Here is a 26486-nt window from a genome sequence, read left to right on the forward strand (position 1 = left end):
CTTTTAGACACTCTTCATGGATTGAGGTGGAACATAAAAAAAATGTCTTCCTGATTCACTGAATTTCTTGCTCCTGAAACAGACGTGTGAAGCTGAATTTCCTCTACTCTGTAGGTCTAAGTAACCCTAGATTTTATATATTTTGCAATATTATAAGCAGCAATTTTCTTCTTCATTACGCAAAGTACCAACAACCTTAGAGGTACTTTTTAAATAAAATAAGTCACTGAAGTTCAAATACAGAATAAACCACGCACTCTAAAAGCAGCTGGAGCCCAAGCCTTTTGTCCTTTCCCCATGCTAACTCCCTCTCAGTGTGACACTGTATTTCCTGTACCCTGAAGTATGTACGTTCTTGACCTGTAAAATTCTTCTTTTAGGATCCACCTACTTCAGTTTCCCTTGGACTACGAATGGAAGAAATGATTTTCAACTTGGCAGACACACATCTATTTTTTAACGACTTAGAGGTAAGTTCTGATTATTTTATATACTCTTCATGTTGCATGTTTGGAAATAGGTGATTGGTCCTAAAATAACGATGGGATATTTATTTTTTGAATATATAATTGGAATAAGGAGATAAAGTAATTATTGATTATATGGTCATGCGTTTTGCCTTCATGGAATTTCTGTTTTGCTTTACTTTGGCTGTTGTATTTCAAAGTTCGATTCCACATGATTATTGATAGGGATTAAAAGTTGATGTCAAGAATGTTTTATATTAAACTGTGTTGATTATCAGAAGCTACAGATTTCTCAGTTACATAATCACTGTTGAGATGGGTTACCTTTAGAATCCAACAGAATTTGTGATCCTGTCATATGCTGTCCATGTCAGACTCTTACCGTATTGGGTCAGATTCTTTTCTGTCTGGCTGGCCCAATTGGTCGTATAACATTTTAGTCAGGCCTCTGCTCTTTGGGTTGCCAGAATTCCTTATGTCAAACTGCTGATGATTTTATTTGTCCTTTATAATCTGGGGGGAAACTTTTGTAAGATGGTTCAGTGTGTTACGGGCAATGACAAACATGCTGATCTTGGTTAGAAGCTTTTTTTTTTTTTTAATTTATTTATTTTTGGCTGTGTTGGGTCTTCGTTGCTGGGCGCGGTCTTTCTCTAGCTGCGGTGAGCCGGGGTCGGGGGGGCTACTCTCCGTTGCGGTGCGCGGGCTTCTCATTGCAGTGGCTTCTCTTGTTGCGGAGCACGGGCTCTAGGCGCGCGGGCTTCAGTAGTTGTGGCACGTGGGCTCTGTAGTTGTGGCTCGCGGGCTCTAGAGCGCAGGCTCAGTAGTTGTGGCGCACGGGCTTAGTTGCTCCGCAGCATGTGGGATCTTCCCGGACCAGGGCTCGAACCCGTGTCCCCTGCATTGGCAGGCGGACTCTTAACCACTGCGCCACCAAGGAAGCCCCAGAAGCATTTTTAAGAAGAAAGAATATTGGTTTTCATAGCTCCATTATGAGAAAATATGCCTGTAACTACATTTCACTCCCTTCATAATAGAGATAGTTGTTTATTTAAATCCTGCTATTAAGCAAGCTTGTGGTAGGGCTGCCAACAGGCATTAATCATCAAGTTGTTGTTTTCCTAGATTTTATAAATGTATGTTATTTCAGACAGCAGAAGAATCTGAAAGATTCAAATAGAACTTTTACTGATCAAAGTTAATTGGCAGCAATTGGCCTTTAAATATTTCCTTATGTTTCCCCTTTTCAAAATCAAGCAAAATGCACCTTATTTCATAGATGAGCCAAAATCATTTGAAAAATGCCAGTGTGTGACAGAACTTAAATGCGGTTTGTTCAACATCTGTCCTGTATTTTGATTTCTTTTCATCTGCAATGAAACTACTCACAGACGAATTGGCAACTTCCAGTGCAATGAAATTATTTAAATGTGCTTCATTTTTCCCCCATTCCTTAGTGAAATATTTATTTTTACACTTAGGGTGAAATACAGAATTTTTTTTTTTTTTTTTTGCATTTTAAAGTGTTTGCTTTCCTTAAGGAAATTACATGTAAGGCATTACTATTTTTTAAGGTGGAAATATTCCAAGTGAGTGACAAGTTTAGAATTGCCTTTCTAAAAGCTTAATAATCATACTTATTTTCAAAAGCTGTTTCTGCCTTATGGTTGTGATTCCCTTCATAAGAGAACAGCACCAAAAAATTCCATATTTTACTAATATGTTAGAATTCCTTTCCTAAGTTTCGGTTGTTTCCAACGATACAGACTAGGCTGATATTTTCTCTTGGGTTCAAACCTGTTACTCTTACTGATGTTAATAGGTGTTAATAGCATCCATCAAGAAGAAATTAGCAGTAATTTTCTATTGTTTTTAAACTCTACCCTCTTAAAAATGACAAAGCTTGACTGTACAATGCCAAAATTATGTGGTAAAAAGTGAGAAGTTAGGCAAAGTAGTTAACTTGGTATAATATAGACAGAAAAGCTTCCTAACTTAGTTTGGATATAATATAGCCAGATTTTTATTTGTTTACTAACATTATTCACACTGAACTATATAGAGAAGGTCTGAAATAAAAGTAAATATTAAACGTTCTAGTTTAGGTTTGTAGTGGATGTAGTTTTTTCATAAGCCCAAATTAAAAAAAAAAAAAAAGAAGAACTAGGGATCCACACAGATATTGAAATATCAGATTTTCCTCTTGGCATGAGGACTCTTTTTTATAAGTAAAGTAGAAAAGAGAATGAAGGAATAATTCAACCGAATGTAAAAATCAATAGTGAAAAATTATTTAAGCTTGTAACCTTCCCAAAATTGATTTTATTTTACTTGCGAATAATATAAAGCAAAAGTATAAATGAAAGATTCACTTAGCCTCTGGCTTCGGAAATTATTTACTTGCTTTAGATTTGTGCAATATTTAAAAAATACATTGGTTTTTATACTTATTTCAATCCTTCATTTTATATTTTTGTAATTCAACAAACCTGAGAGTGGTCATTGCAAATATTAGTTTCTTTCAAAATAGAGTAAAATTATTTCCTGGCAAAAATAAATGTATTAGCTTAATACCCTTTAGAAAACCAAAATTGTCTCATCAGGCAAAAATGATGTGGTAATGCTTGATTTCACATGCCAATTAGCAATGTACTGTGGTAAAGGACATGAATATTTTAATACATTTTAATTACATGTTTTTAGCTTTTGAAGATCTAGAGTACAGGTAATTTCAAGGAGATTAACAATCTATTGGTTAGCTTGAAGTGTGATTTCTGAACTCGAATTGTTGACTTAAGCCTCATTTTCTTTTAAAATCTTAACTTTTTGCCAGCCATCTGTCTAATTTGGTTAGTTCAAGCTGTGGCTTAAAAGAGATTCTCAATAATGAAATACACTGCGTGAGGAGATTCCAGTAACAGTTCTTGTGTTATCAAAGTATTTGCTTGAAATGGTTATTAGGGTATTTTTTAGGAAATTTTCGATATGATTTTAAAGTAATTTAGAAGTATCGTCACTGTATTTTAAGACATAAAAAAGTTAACCGTTTTAGTTTTAAAAGTCTTATTTGTCATCTCAGTTAGTGAGAGTTTTTAATAAAAGCAATCACAATTTAATTCTGTTGACACTTCAGGAAAAAATAAATAAAAAGGAGAAAGCTGGTTTTTCGAACCATTAAAAATGTCTGACATGTGAAGGACCATGAGTGACAGGGAGACACAATTATCAGAGGAAATAATATTTCCCCCCCACCCAGAGAAGGGTTTAGACTTGAGTTCCATGCACTCCTGGCTTTCCTATTTCCAAGTCTGACTAACACCCTGCGTATCATTTTACCAAAAGATCTCCGTGTGCAATCCGACGATGCTTATTATGGAAGTCATTTTTTATGAATGACAGTATGAAATTGGAGGGTTTTTTCCAGCTTCTTTAGTAAAGTCTGTCTCTTTCTGACTGAATGGAGAAAGAGCTCTTTCTGTTGGATTTTTATTGAAAGGTGATCGACCTTCTGAATACGATAACATTTCAGTTTAACTTGCCTTTTGTCGATTCTTCTGCTGGATTTTTCCACGATTAAAGGACGATATTTCATCAAGATTAATATGAGTATAAAGAAAAATAAGGAACAAGCTGATGTCGAATGTTCTCTTTCTGTCTGGTGTTAAGTAATATCATCTCACTGGCGTTATGGTTGCCATCCTAACTGATGTTATCAACATGGTAGCCTCCAAGAGTCTCTGCTCTCAGGCCACAGGGGTCAGGGTTGGGAAGTAGCAGGGACCCGCCTCTTGTCTTCTGGGTTGTACACACCACGTTCACCTAGTCAAGTGTGAAGCTGTGCTACAACTTTCTCCTTCACGCTCCCAGTATGTTGGTTAGTTGGGACAGACCAGAGGATTCTTTGGTGTCAAGCTTTACAATGTGAATACCCCAGCCCTTTCTTGGGCCTTTGATATGTAGACTCCTGTCCCAGGTTTGATTTTCAATCACCTACTCTTGTAGCTCCTCGTTTTCACATTTTCTATTTAGAAAAGGCCTGGGACCAAAGGTTCTGGTCTCAGTAGAGCTGGGTTTGATGAGTCAAAGGCCAAGGAAAGGCACCATGGACTGTCTCCAAGTAATGCCATAATTTAAAGCAAGTAAGTTATAATGAGTTTTCTTATAAAGCAAAGAAATTAGTTTGCCCCTTGGTTTCATTCAGTCTTTAAATTTGCAATAATATGTTATAAGTCTAAAACTTAGGTTATCGTCTGTTAATCATTTTAATATATCTTGTTTATAAATTGATTTTCAGCTAGGAAAAAATCTTCCTTCAAAATATCAGTCATGCCAATGCTAGGTAGCTTTGATCTCAAGCGAAGCGTTCTGTAGTGACCTAATGCTTGTGCTTCCCAAAGTGGAAAAGTTGTAAGCTAATGGAGAAGTTGACTTTTTGAGTGGAAAAGTATAATTCACCTAGAAAGTGCTTTGTTGCTAAACAAGAATGAACTCTGATGCCCAGGGTCAAGCTTCTTTGTAGACGCAGGATGCTCTGGTTCCATAGGTGCTTGTAAAGAAGACACTTCTGGAAGAGCTTGAGCTGTTTTCTTCTTTCAGTGCATGTCACAGCCAAGAAACAACTCTATGAAAGTGTGTGGGCCTAAACATAAATGTACCCGTAGGCATGTGTATGCCACTTGTCATTTTCAGCTCTGGACGTAGGCTCTTGTATATGTATTTAATTTTTTTCTGATAAATTTAGCAAACATAAAGGATTCCATTTTTTTAAAAATCCTAGTAACATCCTTCATAACACCTAGAACATCGCCCTATACATGTTGACCATTAATGAGTATTTGTTAGATTAAATTCTTATCTGTTGTCTCAGATAGAAGATCGATTTCTGTGTCCTTTCCCATGGAAGACAATGGACTTGACCTTGCCTTTCTGTTTTAAGATGGGTTGCTTGACCTCATCTATTTTCTTAGTTAGTAAGAGTAACACCGAAGCCCTCAGTTTAGGAGGCAAAATAAGTTTGCAAGCAGCTAATGGTTATTAGACAAAATACACATGTATTGAATTTAACTATATTGTAACTGGTGCTCAAAATGAAGCAATACCCATACTTTATCCATTATTGTTACTCATGAATAAGTATATGTGTGCTTCCTATCTCATCATTTCTCACAAGATTCTATCATCTTTATTTTATCTGAAGCAAAAAAATAGAAACATAAACCTATATTCCAAGACTTCCTTGTCGGATGTTTACCAGAAAGTTAGGAGTCAAAATATGTGGCTGTTTAACATGATAAAAGATATTTTCCTTTTACCAACAGCCAACGTTGTACTTAGCAATAAAATAATAGAGGCAAATTGTCATAAAGATGGAAACAAAATAAGAATGTCCTGTGTCACTACTATTAGTCTGCATTGTTCTAGGAATTTGGAGCAGCGCAGTAAGATATGAAAGAAATGAAATGAAAGATTAAAATTACTGTTTTTTTGCATAATATTTGATATACATAGAAAACTGAAGAGAATCTCCAGGAATTGTTTTAGAATTTACAGTGGGCTTCAGAAAAGTAAAATACTGTAGAATTAAATTAAAAAATCAATAGCCTTCTTCTAGCCACCCATGTAGAAAATTTAATTAAATTATAATTTTTAAGTAACTGCGGTAACTATAACACAAAAAACGATTAAAAGGAAAGATAAGGAGTAACCTATATAAGAAGTGTTTATAGGAAATATATGAATAAAACTTTCACATCCTACTGAAGGATCTAAAGGAAGATTTGAATAAATGAGATTTCTTCCATTCCTTTTCTTTTCTGTAATATGACAAAATTGTTGTAAGGTCCATTTGAAGGATAAATAGGCAAAAATACCTAGAAGTTTTGGACAGAAAGTAGTAATAGTGAGCACCCAGCTCAACCAAATATTAAATGTTTTATAATTCGACAATAATATGAAGATTTATGTTGGCACGGCTTTGACATTGGACTACAGGGAGAAGAGAGAGCTCAGACACAGACCCAACTTGTAGAAAAATTTTGTATGTGTTAAATGAAACCAGACAAATGAACCAGTGAAGGAATGGATTATTCAATTTATATACAGAAATAGGTAAATTACAGAGTTAAAATGTGAAAGAATAAAACTCAAGGAGAAAATATAGGTAGATCAAAAGGAGATCTCACATTGCTTACAGGAAATAAACTTTTGGATAGCCATTTGGCGGTAAGCAGAGCCTAAAAAGATTGATACCATTTGTGCTAATTGTACATCTAGGAATTTTTACTTGTCAAAGACAAAGGCAACTATTTATAAATATTTCCAAATTATGGAATTCTGATCGTGTTTCATTTCTTGTCCCAGGAGCTGGTTACATGACTATGTTCCATTTTTGAAAATTCATTGAGCTATAATATATACTTTCTTCAACAAAATGTTATTTTTTTTAAAAGTAGCATTTTGAGGACTGTACACACAGACATAGTTTGCTCTCGATTCTGTTAAAAAATTATATACCCTATGTAAAATATAGGCACTACTGTTTCTCTAGCACAGTGCCGGGCCCATAGAAGGCACCCAGTAAGTACATGTTAAATAATAAATAAATGGAGGAACGAAAAACAGATGGAAAGAGGTACTCTAGAATTTTAATGTTATTTCTATCTGAGATCCCAGGTTTTATTTTCTTATTTGTACTTGTCTGTGTATTCCAAATTCTTTATAACATATATACTAATTTCTTTTGTAGTCAGGGAAGAAAACAAACACTGTTTTTGAAAGCCATAGATAATATTAAAAGACAAAGCTATTTCTAACCAATAAAATAATCAATATTATTGCAACTCATTAAGAAAAACCTAAAGAAATTAACAAAGGACATGAACAGATAATTCACAAGAGAAAAGCATTCAAATTTTCAACACATAGAAAAGAAAATGTTGGATTTCACCTCTAGTAATCAGAAATGTTAGAGAGTAAGTGTTCAGCCTCTTGCCCATCAAATTGGCAAAGCTTTAAAATCAGTAATATGGTCTACAGTGCAGTAGGAGGAACACTTGTGTACATTACTGATAAGGATAGAAATTGGTACACGTTTTGAGAAAAGTAGCTTGATAATATGTATTCAGAACCTTAATGTATGGATCCTTTTACTCAGTAATTTCACTTTTAACTTCTAAGAAAACAGTTATAGGCAGAGAATTGATACAATATTAATGAACATTTATTGAACACTTGTCCTAAGTGCTTTACATACGTTATTCCACTTAATACCCTGATGTTTCTATGATAAGAGCACTGTTATTATCTCCATTTTATAGAATAGCCAAGAGAAGCTTAGAGTTGGTAAAACAAAACTTGTCTAAGGCCACACAGCTGAGTGGCTTAGACAAGTGACTCAGGTCCAGTGCTTTCTAGAAGTCCACTCAACCCCATGCTATGTCTCCCACATGGTGTTTTTTACCACTAAAATATAGAACTATTTTAAATATCCTAAAATAGATGAATAGTGATAAATGATACATCCTCATTTAAAATTGTTTTCAGACTGCTTATTAAATATAGGGAAAATATTCATGGTCCATTTCAAGTTTTAAAAATAGACTGTTCAGTACAGTGTAGCCTTAATGTTAAAATTTATGGCGTATTATCTGAAAAGGCTACATACTATGAGACCAACTATTTGACATTCTGGGAAAGGCACAACTGTGGATCAGCTGGCTGCCGGGTGTTGGGGATGAGAGGGATGAATTAGTTGGAGCACCGAAGATTTTTAGGGCAGTGGAGCTATTCTATGTGATACTACAATGGTGGCTACATGTCATGAGACATTTGCGCAAACCCATAGAATGTACTACACCAAGAGTGAACCCTAACGTCAACTATGGACTTTGGGTGGTGATGGTGTGTCAATATACGTTTATTGGTTGTAAGAAATGTACCGCTCTAGTGTGAGATGTCAATACGAGGGGAGGTTATGCATGTGTAGGAGCAGGGGGTATATGAATAATCTCTGTATTTTCTGGTCAGTTTTGCTATAAACCTAATACTTCTCTAAAAAATAAGGTTTATTAATTTTTTTAAAAAGTGTGGCATATTAAGAAAACTGGAGGAAAATACAGTTTTAAAAGCTACCATTATGTAACTTTAAAAATAAGCAGTCTACAGAATAAATTGTACTGTATAACTCTGATTTTAGCATTTATGACATTAAAAATAACTGGAGGTGAATACACTATAATGTTGCTAGTCTGGATGATGGGGTTATAAATGCTGTGTCTCTGTTGTGCTTCAAAACTGAGATGCTTATAGCATTGCGTAAACTCTTTATACCTTCTGCCCTTCATTCAATAGTCAATATATATTTATTAACTTTCTCTCTTTTTTTTTTTTTTTTTTTTTTGCGGTACGCGGGCCTCTCCCCTTGCGGAGCACGGGCTCCGGACGCGCAGGCTCAGCGGCCATGGCTCATGGGCCCAGCCGCTCCGTGACATGTGGGATCTTCCCGGACCGGCGCACGAACCCGTGTCCCCTGCATCGGCAGGCAGACTCTCAACCACTGCGCCACCAGGGAAGCCCTATATTTATTAACTATTAAGTGCCAGGCACAATTCTGGATGCTGAGGATGCAGCGATAATTGAGTGAAGGTTACCCTCTTCGTGGAGGGGAAGTAGGAAATAAACACTATGTAAATAAAATAATTTCAGGTAGAGATAAGTGCTAGGAAGAAAATCAGAGCGTAATTTAAGGGATAAGGGCTCTTTAGCTGAGATGGGGCATCTTCAGCTGAGAGTGGGACATCTTTAGCTGAAATATTCAGGAACAGGTGTCTCTGAAAAGAGGACATTTGTGAAGAAACCAGGAAGTTGGGAGGAAGCAGCTGGAACAGCAGGAAGTCATTCTGGAAGGGGAGTGGCCTGTGCAAAGGCCCTGAGGTAGGAATGCAATTTGCTCCTTCAAGAAATAAACAAGAGCTTCGTTTGGTTGGGGCAGAGTGAATGGGGGAAAAGTGACAGGGTCCAGATCATGAAGGGCCTTGTAGACTGTGGTAAAGAAGTTGGAAATTTTTCTAGTTGCAATGGGAAGCCATTGGAGAGTTTTACGCATGAATATGTTAGACTAGTGTTTACTGTAGACTGGTTATCATATGAGGAACTGGACTCAATGAGACCAGTTAGGAGACGGTTGCTTTGGGCTGAGGATGTAGCAGTTCTGGACGTGGTGTGAAGTTGCAGGATTTACAGTATAATTTGGTGGAAGCACCGGCAGAATCTGCTAATGGGTCAGATGTGGGAGGAGAAGGAAAGCAGAATCAAGGATGGCCACTAGGTTTTGACCTGAGCAACTGGATGGGTGGTCACGTTATCTGAGATGACAAAGAGCGCTTTGGAGTGGCGAGGTTGGGGGAAGAGCTGTCCTCAAATATTTTTCATGGAGCATGTTAAGTTTGAAATACCTATTCAACATTCAGGTCAAGAGATTATGTACATTTAGGTTTGGAACTCAGAGGAGAGAGGCAAATGTGAAGATACAGTTTTGGGAATCATATAGGCATGAGACAAAACATCTCATAGGGGAAAGAGGAAATTGAGAAGCGGGCATAAGACTGGGCATCAAACACTTAGAAACAGGACGAAGAAAGAAGAACTTGCAAGAGAGAGTGGTAAGGAGTAGACAGTGAAGTAGGTGGGAAAGTACAAGGCATCACAGAAATCTAGGGAATAGTGTTTCAGGAATGAGGGGGTTGCACTACTGTGTCGAGTGGCTGTTGGATTTGCCAAGAATGTTGGCTGGTAATGACCCTGGTAAGCGCCGTTTCAGTGAAGCGGAAGACGTTAAGCCCAATGGGAGTGGGTTGAAAAGAGGATGAGGGTTGACACCGTGAAAACAGGAAAGATTGATTGAGAGTTTCCACAATGACAAAATGCAAAGAGATGGGTAGGATGTGGAGAGGGTCATAGGATCAAGGTGTGTGGGGGGGGAGGGGTGGTGGGTTAGTGTTAAAATAGAAGATATTTAGACATGTTTGGGTGTCGGGGGAATGATCCAGTAGAGATGATACAAGGTGTGGCAAAGGGAGGGAGCAGCGGAAGGAGTGAAGTCCTTGGGTTGCAGCAGAGGATGGGACTCAGGACACCAGGTACAGGGTTGGGCTTCAGTAAGAAGGCAGGCAGACTCTGCAGGTGTACGGATGCAGGCAGGCAGCTGGGGTTCCATAGTGGGAGAGGAGGCTGTTCTCACTGTAAAAATACCTCCCGTAATATCTTATGATTTTCTGTCCACCTCTTTCTACACCTGCACCCCACCCCCAGGCAGTCCCTTGAGAGCAGGGACCGTGACTCGTCCACTTGAAGCCTAAGCACTAACACCAGATTTGGTTACACGGAAGGCTCTCCTATGTCTTTTTAATTTTTTCCAAATTTTTGAAAGTAATAGTCTACAATGAACCCTACTCTTTTTACAATTTGCAAACATTAACTTTCTAAAAGTAAATGACTGATCACAAATCCTAAAAATAACTGAAATTGTCCAAGGGGTTAAACTTTGATATTATCCTTTTTTTTTTTTTGCGGTACGCGGGCCTCTCACTGTTGTGGCCTCTCCTGTCGCGCAGCACAGGCTCCGGACACGCAGGCTCAGCGGCCATGGCTCACGGGCCCAGCCGCTCCGCGGCATGTGGGATCTTCCCGGACCGGGGCACGAACCCATGTCCCCTGCATCGGCAGGCGGACTCTCAACCACTGCGCCACCAGGGAAGCCCCGATATTATCCTTTTTTAAGTCATATTTTCAAAGTCCTTAGTGGCAGAACACCATGGACGTGCAAGAGGTACGATATAAAATGATATTCAGTGTAGATCCAATTTCAGGTTTTTCTAAAAAGGTGCATACATCCAAAAGAAGATAAAAAGATTTTCCACATTAAAAGTGTTAGAAAAAATAAATAATTTCTACAGTAAAAAAGGGATTTACCTCTGGATAGTGGGATAACGCTACCATGAGCTAAACGATAAGTTTTCTTTCTATTTTTTCTTTTCTATAGTTAACATTTCTTATAATAAGAAAGTTGTTGAATAATCATGACTCAACTATTCCAACTTAACTCAAAGCCCTATATTTATGTGGTGTGTTATCTTACAATTCTAGGGGTACTGGAGGTTAAACTCACAAGTTCATTAATTCTTGAGGGACCCCTCTGTGCCTCAGTTTCTCATCTGTAAAGTTGGATGGTGATAGTACCCACCTCCTAGGGTCAGTGTGAAGACTCAAGACGCGAATACCTGTTAAGTGCATAGAACTAGCTCTAGCCCACAGGAGGCACTAAGGAAGTCCAATCTGCTATTACTCTTTATCGAGTATCTTTGATGCAAAACACTGGAGAGTAGGGCCATGGAGCAAGAAGAGGGGGTGACTTAGGGAGTGGCTAGGAAATGAAGCGCATGAAATAATAAGTGGTTTGGCGCCAAAATTCCCGTGTAGAATTCCAACAGAAATCACACGAGAAAAACAACAGAAATTCTGCCGGTGTTCAGTTTCCAAATGCAGATGGTTCCAGGCAGTGTACTGTACTCCTTTTGTTCTTTCCTCATTCACATGCTCCTCCCACCCCCAGTTCCAAGAGCGGAGGTTTCCTTCGGGCAGTTAAATAGCTACTGTATCTGGCTTCCCTCACCCTGTGCTGTCCCTTCATGGAAAACGTGGATGCTGGCTTCATGGCCATGGATTGTGCTAGTAAGTTGTCCTTTCCTTGTCTTCTTCCTGCTTCGTGTTTGAAGGGTGGCTCCTGGATCTTGCTGGTGGTGTCTACAGCGTGGAGCAGAGCGATATAGGAGGGAGAAGGGCAGCAGGCTTTAGGGAAACTCTTCTCACATCAGTAGAGAGCATTGACTTTGACTCTCCGTCAGCACTGAGAACTCAGTCTTCTTATCTCCAGTGTACGTGTGTGGACAGTTGAAGTGAAGCGATTTTTGCCCAAAGCCACTTGGTTAGGTGATGGTAAAGCTAAGGTGGGAACAGGGGTTTCTGATCCCAAATATCATTGCACAAACCTCTCTAGCCATGTCCCATGACCTGGCTATTTCTCTGCAACAACATAAAGGAAGTAGTGGCATGTTGGTGCTGTCACATACTATTGTCATACAGCAGATCCCAATAACGAACGTGTTTTCTCTAATGGATTATTTGTTAGCTTTGTTTCTCACTACATCTTACTCTACTGTTAGTGGTCACCAAGCAAGCTAAAATCTGTCTTGGAAAGGTTTGGAGGTAGATGGGTAGGTAGATAGGTTGTCAGATAGATAATGGACAGACAGACATGTGCTTGTAAATTCCTATTGTTGAGTAGACAAAAATATTTTAGCTGCCTGTATCTACACTGCACAGAAAAAGAGCTACAGTGCTATAAAGTTACTCATGCTTACTCCATTCTGGACACTATGCTAGGCATTGAGGAGAAGAGATGAAATATATTCACTGCCCTCAAAGAGCCACGATGGGGGGTGAAGATAGAAAAGCAAGAAAACAGTTAGAGGGCTTCCCTGGTGGCGCAGTGGTTGAGCGTCCGCCTGCTGATGCAGGGGACACGGGTTCGTGCCCCGGTCCGGGAAGATCCCACATGCCGCGGAGCGGCTGGGCCCGTGAGCCATGGCCGCTGAGCCTGTGTGTCCGCAGCCTGTGCTCCGCAACGGAAGGGGCCGCAACGGTGAGAGGCCTGCGTACCGAAAAAAAAAAAAAAAAAAAAAAGAAAACAGAGCACAGTATATCTCCACAGTGACGGAGACACGTAAGGATCTTAATAGAGTCCAAAGGCAGGGTGGCTAACCCAGCCTGGGGGAGAGGTGGCAAGGCAGAGAGGACAGGAGATATGACTTCCCCATGACGTAACGTTTGGTGTGAGAGAGCATGGCAGTTAGGAACAGTTTGAGTAGATATAAAGCTCAGAGCACATGTAGAGCAGTTGTGAGATAAAGAAGACAGAAAGGGAGACCGAAGCCGGATCATGAGAGGCTTTGTACACTCTGCTAAGGAAGTTGAATGTCATATTGAATGCCAAGGGTAATCACTAAGGAATGTTTAGCATTGCTATGGAGATGAATTGTATTGTGAAGTCAGAGGTGTCAGTAAGATAGGTTAGGAATCACCAGGGTTCGTTTGTAGGAACAGAATACGGGGTGGGGGGGGGGGGAGGGGGGGGCAGATGGGAAAGCTCTTAAGAAAGTCGTCTAGAGAGCATGGGAGAAAAGATTTGATATAATGGGCTGGGAAACAAGAATCTTACTTTCCGGCCTGAACAATAAGGTAGACATAGAAAACCCAGAACAACTAGCTGGCTTTGGAAGGAAGATGCTAAATTCGATTTTGAGATGCTGAATTTGAAGTGTGTGTTGGACATCAGGCGAACTACAGCAAGCCCCAGTGTGTGCGGGCCTGAAGCTCAGGAGAGAGAATTGAGCTTGAAGTCATCACCCATAAAATTGGTTACGATTTCTCAGGAAGAATGTATTGAATGATAAACATTATCTCAGAGCAGGGATCTCTTTGTGAGATTTTTGTTTGGAAACACAGAATCGAAATGTTCGTTGATTCCCTGTTCAGAAACTTAAATAACGTATGTAAAGCAGAAGTGGTCGTTCTAGCAAACTGATAACTGACCTGCCTGTGAAACTATCTTCCTCGCTTTACCATAGTCTCTTTTTTGATTATTTTTTTATTGAGGTATAATTGACTTACAATAATATGTAAGTTTCAGGTGTACAACATAGTGATTCACAGTTTTAAAGGTTATATTCCATGTATCGTTATTATAAAATATTGGCTTTATTCTGTGGATGAAGCCACTGGGAGGCAGCGTGGTCTGAGGAACGAGCGAACACTTCTTTGGACGTGACGCAAGTTCAGGTCTCGCTTAAAACTAATGCTTGACCTTCACCCATCAACCCCGGCAAGCGTCAGAGGTGGCCCAGGGGTACAGTGCAGTTAGGAGAGAGGATTATCTGGAGCCCCAGCCAATGCCTGGTGCACGGCGCTGGGCCTCAGTATTCAGGGGTGCCTTTCCTTCTTGCCAAATAGAAATGCCACTTCAGCTTTCACGTAATTGGCCGATGGCTGTCAGTTTATTTTAAAATCCTGAGAAATTGACCTGTTGGTGTCACCTATGACAGACTTTCTGTTTAGATTCTTCATTTTGACAGGTGCTCAGTAATCTTCAATCTGGGAGATTTTACTCGCTTACCTTCATAGGAAGTTTGCTTAGTAGAGAAAAAAATTCTTTTTTTAAAAAAAAAAATTGACGAGTGCAAGAGAAAGCCTGTAACTTCAACTTCCCCAAAATGTGCTTAAGTTGTGGTCCCTGGAGTCTTCTCCCGTTTCGGGGCAGTTACAATAGAGCCTCTATCTGGGCTCAGCCAGGCCAGTATGCTAACAGCATTTCTAAGGAAAAACTTTCTCAATCCTGGATTCTTCTCGCTGCTAATTTTGCACGACTCCTTTGTAAGGCAGGTAGAGTGCCGGGGCAGGCAGAGAGGATGCAGTTTCTGATCAACAGTATTTGGTGATTTTGTTTGTCTCTTCGAAAATAATGGCCTAAGAAGTATCTTCTAGTATTGGTGTTTTGTCAAAAAGCTAAAGGGACCTCTTAGATCCAAGATACCATCCCTTTTAATTGGTGGGAATTGTTTGTTTTAAGCACATACTAATGCAGTCCCCCTGGACTTGCAGATAAGATGTTTCTACTAAGCAAAAAGTAAGTAGCTTGGAACATTAACAGTTGAAAGATAGTATTTAGCATGTATATAATAAGAACATGTAGAGGTGCGGCGAAATAATATTTTCTCTTTTAAAGTAGTAATTATAACCTTTGCTTTCTTTAAAATATAAGGAAAATTACTTGAATTCAAAATGACAGAAATGAATAATTCACTCTACTTTCAGTCACATACCTATTCAAATGGTCGTAAGCAGAAGTCATACCCCATAATTGGCCAAGGCCTTAAGGAAATTGACAGGGGCTTTTCCAAAATCCAGGAGAAAATTTTTAAACTTTATATTTGAGTTAAGAAACAAATGAATTTTGTAAAACTTTTTAGGGATGATAGTAAACAAGATGAAAGTCATGTTCTCAAGGTGCTTAAAGTCACGTAAGCTCAGAGTAAGGAGTACTCAGAAAGATGAGGGTGACTGTTGAAACTGTCACAAAGGATTAACAGGAATAAACAGAGCTGTGTGGGGTGGGCTTTAGAGAAGAATGTTCTAAGCAGAAGGTATATAGTGAACAAGGCTCAGAGATTGGAGTGATTAAAAATATCACGTAAGGAAAAGGATAATGTAGCCTAAAGAGATAAATGAATGTCATGAATCTGTCTAAGCTTGTTCATCAGCGTGGTCATTCACTTAAACATGTATCGAGTGATGACTGTTCTAGGCACAAAAATGCTTAAATATTAATGAGTAATTAATTAATAATTAAATATTAATTATTTTAGATGCTTAAAATGGAATTGTAAGGAAGATTGACAGTTGTTGCCCTACTTAAATATTAGGGAATTAAGAAAATATTAGAAACTATCAGCCATTGCTTGGTCAGAAGAAATATGAGACATGCATGGCGTGGAATAGTATACAGCAATTTAAAAGATAATACACATGATTAATTGATATTCAAAGATGTTTATTCCATATTGTTGAGTGGAGGGGAAAGTAGCTACAAAATGTGTATCTGGTTCTACCGGCTTTTTTGGTGTGTATCCCGTGCCAAAATTTAAGCTCTACGAAAAACATGAAGAATGTTGGATAATTGAGTGAGTAGGACCAGGAAGAACAATGGAAGGATTTTAAGACTGGCTCCTTCTGAGGGATGGAATTGAAGTTTATTGTTTTATATATTTTTGTGTTTTGCATGCGTTCTCTACATGAATATGTATCATTTATAATCAGATAAAATACTAAATTTATTTTCATAAAACTACTAAATTTTTAACACTGCCTTGACAAAATGCAGTAATGTTAGCAACTAATTTCTGGTTGGGTCACCCCATTTTTTCATATTAAATTCTGGCAGCCAGGTAATCTGGAAGGTTTCCTTCAGTATCGTCCATGTGCTTGGTCCACACAGAAAAGGAACAGGCGGGAATAAGGTTCTACTTAGAATACAAATAGGGAGAAAAAGACCCATAAAAAGCTCTCTCTTCCTTCAAAGCATTTATTACCTAGTGGGATACACAGATCTGTGTAAGCCTTCATTTCCTTACCCATCAAATATAGAGTTTAAGGGAGGATTGGACATAGTGTGCAATATACGTGCCTGACACATAGTGGCTCTTAATGATTGTTGCTTCTGTTATCCAGACAGTGAGCTCCAGAGCATACATCAGGGTTGAGAAAGAAAAGAATCCATCAATTTTATTGGTCAAATAATAATAATAATAAAAAGCTTGCCAGAGGAATCTTGCCTTGACAGGAGAGAAAGGAGAGAGAAGACATTCCAGCAAGCAATAGACACAACCGTTATCTGGCGAAAGAGGGAAGTGGAGGCCAGGCTGATTGAGGCTGGCCTGCGAGGGGCGTGTGCCTCCTCCAGATGGGCTATGAAGGAGAGACAGACAGCATTGGATAGGCAAGGTTAAGTCTCATTACTGAAGCCCTTGAATGCCCATTTGCATTGGAATATATAACGTATTTCTAATTTAATTTTTCCAAAGCATCTATTGATCACCTTCTGGTTAAAAGGCAGAGACAGACAGAAACAGAAGTGAAATGTATTACCTGCCCCCAAGAAGCTAATCCTCCATAGTGGATTAACTGGAGGATTTCCACCAGCCCTCCCATCGTGTTTCCCGGGAGAGCAAAACCTTCTCTGAGAAAACTATATCTGAAGGTGATCAATGCACAGGCTGGGTTGAAAGGAGAAGGGCGAGAAGCATGATGAATCCCACGTTCCATTCTTGTAGCTTTGTGAGAATTCTAGTTCCTTCTCTGAGAGAAAAATCATAGTGACACTCACTTAAAGCCTCTCTCTCCAGCCCCTCCCCGTGTTTATAAAGGATTACTGGAATTTTCTTCATCTCGTTTATCTTCGTGTGCTTGGTGCCTGGTATATAAATAGGTGGTCAGTCATTATTAGTTGAATACATGACAAAATGAATGAAAGAATACAGAATGTGTGTCCTATATATTTTCTAAAGATATTTTTTCCAGAGGTAACATAGATCATATTAATGCTATATTAATGGTGTATAATATACTGTTTTCCTGAATAATATATAAACAACCAAAACATAGTCTTTGTGGCTTGAAATATATAATTCATGGGAAAAGGGGTGGTTTTGTAGGGAGTGAGACTATGAGTATGAACAAGATTTTTCCTTAGTTTTCAGGCACTTGCCCCTCCCCCCTCCCCTACTGACACCCATTGGTTTGGGGCACACCAGAGCCCCCATGCTGGAGGAAACTTACCAGATAGGACAGTTCACACCAAAGTAATGGAGCTTAAGTCATTTACCCTTACCAGAAGTCTTTGTCTTATAAAAGAAGATTGAAAAGGGATGATTTCCACGGGTGGAATTTCAGACCCACTGATACTTGGAAGAGAGGAGAGAACTTTTTGAGTAGGAAAGTGGCCTCCTCTGAGGTCCTCACTCCCCCCATGAGGGGCTGACAGTGAGGGAAGGTGATGATGGAACCTTCCTGAAGCTCATGGGGAAACTTTTTTTTTCTTAAGTGCCTATGTCCGTTTCTGCCTACTTTTCTCTCTGGAGTCAGCATTAATTATACAACAGAGGAAATCAGCCTGGAGAATTTTTATTCGCTTATGAACTAAGGATGTTATTCCGAGCTACACATTCTTTTATACAAAACTGATTCTTTTTTACCATTATAAAGTCATCTGGCTATATGATAAAAGTTAACTAAAATTAATAAATTGATCTCTTTTAAAGTTTCAAATTTTACTCCTCACCCCTGCAAAAAAGAGTCACTTAAAAAATCAATTACATTGAAATATGTCCTTAAAAATTGTCCTGACATATGGTTTGCAGTTCAATAAAGAGGAACCGATAGACATGAACGGTAATAAACTGGAACTTCTGTTGGTCGCAAATATTGAATTTTAGAGTGAAAAATTATTTCAGAAAAAAAGAGCTCTCTTATAATATGACCTGTTTAATTATTACAGCTTTAGTTCATTGGTTTATGTGTGATCAAAACAGAAATATTCCATGTAAATGAAAACATCTAATTAAATGCTTTGTGAATATATTAGCATGTGATTAATTTTCTTCAAATGGCAGTGAAGGTTAAAAGAAAGTGATTACAGAAAAGTATAAAAGGTTTCCTGGTTTGGGTATGTTTCCATGCTTCTAGCAGCAAGTTTGCCATAAAAAGAATGATTTTTATGAGAATATGGTTATTCACAGCAGGACTAGAGCTGGTGTCACTGTGAAAAATTCTTCTTTGGTAGATACTCTCAGCAGGAATAATAGATCTAAAAGAAAGGCAACAGGAATTACAAAGAACACTGTGGCCAATGACAAATTATGTTTGCAAAATGATGGGCAAACCCACTGAAAACGGAGAAATCAGTTCAGCAATAAATAAATGTCTTATTCTTAAGAGTAGTCCTGACATTCCAAAGAATGACATTTATATTAGATATGTGCTGAGTTGTCCTTTTTTTTAAGGCTCTGAATTATTATTTTGTACCTTGTCAGCCTGTAGTCTTTTATCTTACTACTTGATTTTAAGTTACATGATATAATTAAAAATATGTATGATCTTTTAATGAAAAGCTGTATAATACAATTTGACATATCAAACACTGATGCACTGCCCTATTTTTGTATTTGAAGGTATAAAACATTTTCACTGATTTCTCTGCAAATGTGTAAAATGCCATATCTTCTTGTATTAGCTGAATGATAAATGAAGCTGTGTATTTGGGCCAAAACTTGTTATGTATAGTATCATGTGGTAGGGGTATAGAATGCACTGAAATATAGTTTGTGCTGTTGCACAAAACATAACTTAAACAAAAAAAGATGGATCTTGTAGCATTAGATATTAGGCATTCACTGTATACCTTTTCATTCACTCTGTGCTTTTTATTCACTTTATTTTTTTATTCGTTGTATAGTTTTTAAAAAGTAAAGAAAGTTATGTGTTGATATCATTTGATCAAATGTAATAATATGCCATAATTATCAATTAAATGATTCCACTACTTTTAGAGATACAGTGTTGAACGATTTTAAATAAGCCCATTTTATTTTAAAAGCTCATTTTCAATTCTTTCTGGCTTTCATTAGTAAGCCTTTCTTTTCCTCACCCTAAGGTGGAGGGTGTAAATAAAGACAAATATATTTAATATAACCATGAGGTAAAGAAGGTATTCATGGTTAGAAAGAAGGAACTCCCAGCAGAGTGAAACTGACATATTTATTAACACTGTACCACTCTCTAAGAAGGAACCAGCTTCATGTAATTCCTTTGGGATTCTTCGGCGTGCTGCAGTGGTATTATCATGACATCTTACTTTTAATAAGCACATTTTTAAAGGAATTAATATTATAAGAAAATATTACAAATTAAAAAAGACGCTCTCATCTTTTCTTTAATTATTGTTAATAAGCTTGAGGGTCCTGTAATTTTTATTTAGTGATCTTAAATATTTAGTATAACTTCGTACATATACGAAAACGTGGCCTAAGCACTTTATCTTTTGCCTTAATATGCCATCTCCAGGTACTTTCAGTAAAGATTTTATTCTCTAAATGTTTTATGAATATTCATCTAAACAGAATGAGATTGAAATAGTTAATCTCTTGCCTTTGTTGAAACTGCTGTAATTCAAATCTTGGGTTTTGAATACAGGTACCTACGTCTCCTAGCTAAAGTAAACATGATTCTAGTAAAATATCTCTCTCGTTTATATAATCCCTACAGGGTATGGTAACATTAAATATATTAAAATACTGTTTTTCTAAGTAAGAAACAATAATTAAAAACAGCACGTGTCTCCACAAGTTGCATCTTACTACCAGATCTTAAAAAAAAAAATAGATGTTAAAATTCCTCTTATCGGTTTCTGAGATTCAAAATTCTGTTTTTATTTTTATTTTTTTCCTACTGGCTTCTATAGTTGTGTCATCCTATTCCTATCAAAATAGATAGGGATATTTAAACATTGACTTAAAATACGCATTGGCACTGATGCTGTGCTGAGTTTAAAGTGGGAATGTGAAGATAAATTTGTCCAGCTATATTTTAATTCCTTAACTTGGTGTTTCCCAAACTGTCAAACAGAATGATTTCAAAAACTCCCTTTGTTCCTCATCTCCCGTGCCTTAGCCCTGGGTAATCTGCACCCTTTTCTTTTGCAAGGAAGCATTGTTGTGGGGTAGCACAGGCAATCGGCAGGTCACAAGGTGCACCCCAGACAGGCATGACAGGTCCTGCCGCTGAGCGCCAGAGTCACCGGGCTGCAACCTGGATACCCTTCTTCCCAGGTGGCCCGCGCTGCAGGCTTGCCGCCAGTCCATGGTGAGGGGCACAGGGACGCAGCAGTTCTATGGCTTTTCATTGCATCCATTTGAAAGTGCAGTGAGGGTTTGGACACACCTATAGAAAGCACACTACAAGCATATTATTCCCCATCAGTAAGTCTAAATACACAGCACGTTGATCGGACAGCCTCCTTTATAAAGCAAAAGAGCGAAATATGCAAGTAGAACCCTGGTTTCTGCAAATTTACTCTCAGACAGAATTTCTTTCTTTTTTTAATTGAAGTATATAATTGATTTACAATGTTGCGTTAGTTTCAGGTGTATAGCAAAGTGACTCAGTTATACATATATATTTTTTCAGATTCTTTTCCATTATAGGTTATTACAAGATATTGAATATAGTTCCCTGGGCTGTACAGTACAGACAGAATTTCTTAACCACCGAGCTCAAAGCGCTGACTCTAATTGTCAGTGAATTAGAAGCAGGATTCTTCACATCTTTGTCATTAATTAACTTGTTTGTTGACCACTCCTTCCCCCTACATAAAACTTCTGAATAACAGAAAATCTCTAGGGATGACCCATTTCACCTTATTTTTCCAACAAAGCTATGCAAATATCTAGGCAGTCGGGAGTTATTTCCAAAAGCCGCCATGGAAATCACTCCCTTAAAACCTGTGTCACTCAAATACTGGTCACCCCGTAATGCCATCAGTACAATTTAGATTTTCTATGAGAAAGAGGATAGTGTGGGCAGATCCACAGGTCGAGGGGGGGGTGTGTGTCTTTTTTTTTTTTTTTTTTAACATTTTCAAGCACTGCTGATCACTTGTTAAAATAAAGCTTTCAGACAATTTGTATGAGTTGTCTCTAAAGTACTAGAAATACTCCTGTACTCTGTATAATTAAACATTTTCATGTTTAGGAATAAAAGGAAAACTTCCTAGTAACTTGTAGATGTCTAAGGTATCAAGCAAGTATCTGTATTGTTGAAGGGGGGGAGGTCAGAGCAGTGGATGTAACTGCTTGATGACATGGGGAGAAAGAACCCAGCCGTCCTTTCCTTGGCCTTCACCAACTCCAGGGGGTCTCAGTAGGTTCGCTGATGTAGACAATGAAAATAGCTCGTTCTCCGGTGACTCTTTCTTCCTTCCTTCTTTACTTTGTAAAGAAAGTTATTGATACAATTAGTCGGCAGTAAGGTGTCCGTTTTCTCATGGTAAATTTGGGAAATGGAGCAAATACCGCTTCAGTCAGCAGAATCAGGGCTTCTGTAACTCAACTTCTCCAAAGACGTGTTTGTAAGAATTTTATATTGTTCCCTTTCATAACATGCAGGCTGCCTCAAAGTCTTCTAAGTGTCTCTGTTTATTCAAAGCCTGCAGGTTTATTTGGAGTTTATGTTTCTAGTGTCGGATTCAGGGGTATAAACGCCTCAACATCCTGGCGATGACGTCACTGTGCTTGGCACAGATAATAGGACCCATTGTAACTGTCTTAATTCTTTTTATTAATTTTCCTAAATGAATGTGAATGGTATGGTGTATTTTTACATAATTATGGCACAAGTGAAAGGCTTGGGGGGAAAAGTCCAACCACTGTGGTATCAAAGCAGAATAAATATTTGCAGAAAAATTCTGCCATAACTTAATATTTTGCATATGAGCCCCTGTACAAAATCGGAGTTATTCCCGGGGCTTGGTCCAAAAGAACATGTCTGTGGCCCGGCCCTGGAAGGCCAGAGATGATGACGGATCAGAAAAAGGTCAGCTTGAGTTGCAGTGCCAAAAATAATGACAGAAGGGACCAAAAAGGCAGAATAACAGTGCAACCAGAGTTCTGAGAGAGACTGTGCCTTTGCCGCCTGGCCGTGAGACAGTACCCATGTGGCTTGCTTCCGCTCCCAACCTTCCCTCTCACCTCTGGGACCTGCTCACTAACTGCACAGAGTCCCTGTGCATCTCTAAGTCCCTGGTATTCAATTCTGCTTCATGCGTTGGCAGTTTTCCCCAGCCACGCATGTGAACATTGTATAATCCAGCCCCACGAGCGCTGAGATGCCTGAGCTGAGGGCCGGGAGTAGCTGAAGCTTGCTAATTTTATTTATTTTACCGCTCTGTGAAGCACAAGCCATGGAACATAAAGGGAAGCCAGGCGAGGGTAAACTTTGGTCATTTGGTTTGTGGTGTTTATCTAAAGGATGCTCCTAGGAGGCTCTCAGGTAGAACAGAGCCTGTAGGCCAGCACCTGTAGGCTCAATCTCACGCCTCCCTGATCGTTGCCAACTGCCCTCATTCAACTCTACCGTGACTGTGGCCAAAATCCTTGTTCCTGGCTTCAAGGCTCCTATGAGGACGTGTCAAAGTCACACTAACACCTACGCTCTCACTGCCTACCATTGTGCCCTGTCCCCTCCACCCCAGTTCCCATGATGGCGCTCCTTCCGGAAGTTTCTCTCTGGAGTGCCATTTGGAGGCATGGTGGAGAGATGAAGGGGCGGGACTTGAACTGGAGAATGGAGGACTCACATCCCGAGCTCCGGGCTGGGAGAGGGGCTGTGGTGACAAACTCTGGACCCAGGTGGGTGTGGGGCAGACGAAGGGGAGGATGCATCCTGGAGCAGGGGTCCCCTAAACGTGAAACAACGGGCGAGGCACCAGTGGCCCAGGTCGTGGCCACCTGTCTACACTGTGTGAAATCCAGGGATCCCGGGAAGAAACAGTGAATGGGGGTCAAAGACCTGTATAAGTGTCTCAGCACTTAGGTTATTTAACTTTTCTGAATCTTCATTTATTTGCATCTATAAAATGGGTTATAACATTAAATACTATTTTGTGTTCTACACAAATAACAGTAATTCAACTCAACAAGAAATAGGAGTCCGTATAAGAGAAACCGTGGGCCTGCCTCTGCAGGAACTCCACAGAAGTATAAGAAACGACTCAGAGTCGCTCGCCGTCACTTTGAGGGAAGGAGGAATACGCTCTTTGCGGGACACGAAGTGTCAACACGGGACACTTTGGTAACCGAATGTCAATGGATGGTGCATCCCTGGTGCTTTAGGACTTCTGAAAAGGGAGGGACTGAGTTCAGGATGGCAACAGTGGGCCAAATGCGTTAGCAATATCATCTAATTCGGTATTGTGAAATTTTCCTAGTGAAGGTTAATCACAACTGTGCCCAGCACTGGCCTGACTCTTCCTTGGAATCTCTTTGTGAGATGTGGGTATATGTGAAAACTGGTTAACTAAAAATGTTAATTATATATTCCTTTAGGATTGACGTGACACAGAGCCTTTACGCAAAAATACTGATTTTGACATCCCTTTGGAAAGCCATGAACAACAAATAACTCTTTGCCCACCTCTTGATCCCTTTCCAGTCCCACATTAATTCTCACATCTATAATTTGGGGGGTAAAAGAAACTATGTCCAAGAACCTTCCCTCTCACCTCTGGGACCTGCTCACTAACTGTACAGAGTCCCTTTGCATCTCTAAGTCTAGGGTATTTCCTAGAGAGGAGGATGGCTTGCCCCAAAAGCGCCACCTTCCCCTACTCCACCCCACAGCCATTCAAAAGTAGAGGACCGGCGTTGACAGTCTGGGATCAAAAAGCTATGTTTTGTTTCTGTTACCGCAGCTTCAGCGATTGTGAACCACCGCTAGCTGTCCACCATGTATGTCTGTATTTGATTACTTTAATCACAAAAGCAACCAGAATAAACAGTGGGCTAGGCTGTCCCTCTCTGATGTAGCAAACTATAATTTCAGTTTTTCAGAGCTCTGCAACCCTCTTGGACTAAACAGAATTCCACCATTCAGCAAGAGGATAGTCCCTTGTTTTTATTTATTTATTTTTTGGGAAACGTGTACATCTATACATTCTTCTTTTATACTCTTTTCCATTATGTTTGATCACAGGATATACAATATAGTTCCCTGTGCTATACATTAGGACCTTGTTGTCTATCCATTCCAAACGTAAGTTTGTATCTACCAACCCGAACTCCCAATCCAGCCCTCTCCCTCCCCCGCCCCCAACCCCGGGCAACCACAAGTCTGTTCTCCATGTCTATGAGTCTGCCTGTGTTCATTTGTAGATAGGTTCATTTGTGCCATATTTTAGGTTCCACATATGAGTGATATCATATATTTGTCCTTCTCTTTCTGACTTCATTTAGTATGATAATTTCTAGTTGCATTCATGTTGCTGAAAATGGCATTATTCCATTCTTTTTTATGGCCGAGTAGTATTCCATTGTATATGTGTACCACACCTTCCTTATCCATTCATCTGTCGATGGACATTTAGGTTGTTTCCACGTTTTGGCTATTGTGAACAGTGCTGCTATGAACATAGGGGCACATGTATCTTTTTGAATTATAGTATTGTCCAGGTATATTCCCAGGAGTGGGATTGCTGGGTCATATGGTAGCTCTAATTTTAGTTTTCTGAGGAACCTCCATACTGTTCTCCGTAGTGGCTGCACCAACTTACATTCCCACCAGCGGTGCAGGAGGGCTCCCGTTTCTCCGAGAGGATAGTCCTTTGGATTCCGGGGAGGTTCTGCAGCATTTACCACAAGTGTAATTAACTTAGCACATGTGTAGCTGGTTAAATTAACTTCTGGCCCTCGTGCTAAACTGTAGGTGCCTTGAGGGCAGGGACTGATAACTTGATGTTACTTCCAAGGCAGAGCCAGCTCCTCACTTGTCACCTGCTGGCCCATGTAACTCTTCCCCTCCCGCCTCAGGGCCTTTGAACGTGCTCTTTCCTTGGCCTGCAAAGCTCTTTCCCCAGATACCACCACAGCCTTGCATATTCCCCTCACCTGCTGTATTTTTTCTCCTTAGCACTTATTACTGCCTGATTGTACATTTTGCATATTTTCTTGTTCGGGTGTCTCTCCCGACTAGAATGTTAGTTCCAAGATGGTAAGGATTTTTGTGTTAAGTGGTGTATCCTTAGCATCTAGAACAATACCCAGAACAGTCACCCCTTAATAAATAATCAGACACATGAATAAATAAATGATCACCTTTTTAATCCAAGGCACCCATTAGCCTGCTTGGATGGGTATTGAGTGCAAAGTCTGCCAGGAGTCCAGAAAATCACTACTGTGTGTCCCCAAGTGAGACCCCAAGCCTCACACCCATATATGCTAGGGGTCCCTTAGGCATCTCACGTCTCAGTAGGACTGATTAATGCGTGAAATACGCTAAATTGGCTGAGCTGGCAGTGGGAGCCCCCCATGTGGATGCCACCCCAAGACTTGGATTCGGTAATGACATGCTCCTTAAAATCCTATCACATACTTTTTGGAAGTTTATTTCAAAAGTACATTTTCAGCATTTAGGAATAAAAACGTATTTTCTTGTGGAATTCTATATATCTGCACTCTGCGTATTAAGCATTAAATTAGGGCTTGTAGGGATATATTTTGGCACGTGAAAATACAGAAAGCTTCCATTATTGTCTTCTGTGTCTACCAGTGGGGGATTTAAACTTTGTTGCTGTTGTTGTTTCAG

General features: G+C 39.3%; 1 protein-coding gene across 1 annotated transcript in view; it reads left to right on the plus strand.

Moving 5' to 3' along the window:
- Nucleotides 1-26486, plus strand: part of EYA1 (EYA transcriptional coactivator and phosphatase 1) — a 151894-nt gene that overhangs the window by 102994 nt on the left and 22414 nt on the right. Inside the window, exon 10 of the mRNA XM_022595367.2 lies at nt 381-470. Coding sequence (XP_022451075.2) covers nt 381-470 — 90 coding nt within the window. The remainder of the gene's footprint in view (nt 1-380; nt 471-26486) is intronic.

Source organism: Delphinapterus leucas, chromosome 17, assembly GCF_059928025.1.
Source record: "Delphinapterus leucas isolate spDelLeu-1000000601 "Yukka" chromosome 17, BTC_Dleu_Yukka2, whole genome shotgun sequence".
Classification (NCBI taxonomy): Eukaryota; Metazoa; Chordata; class Mammalia; order Artiodactyla; family Monodontidae; genus Delphinapterus; species Delphinapterus leucas.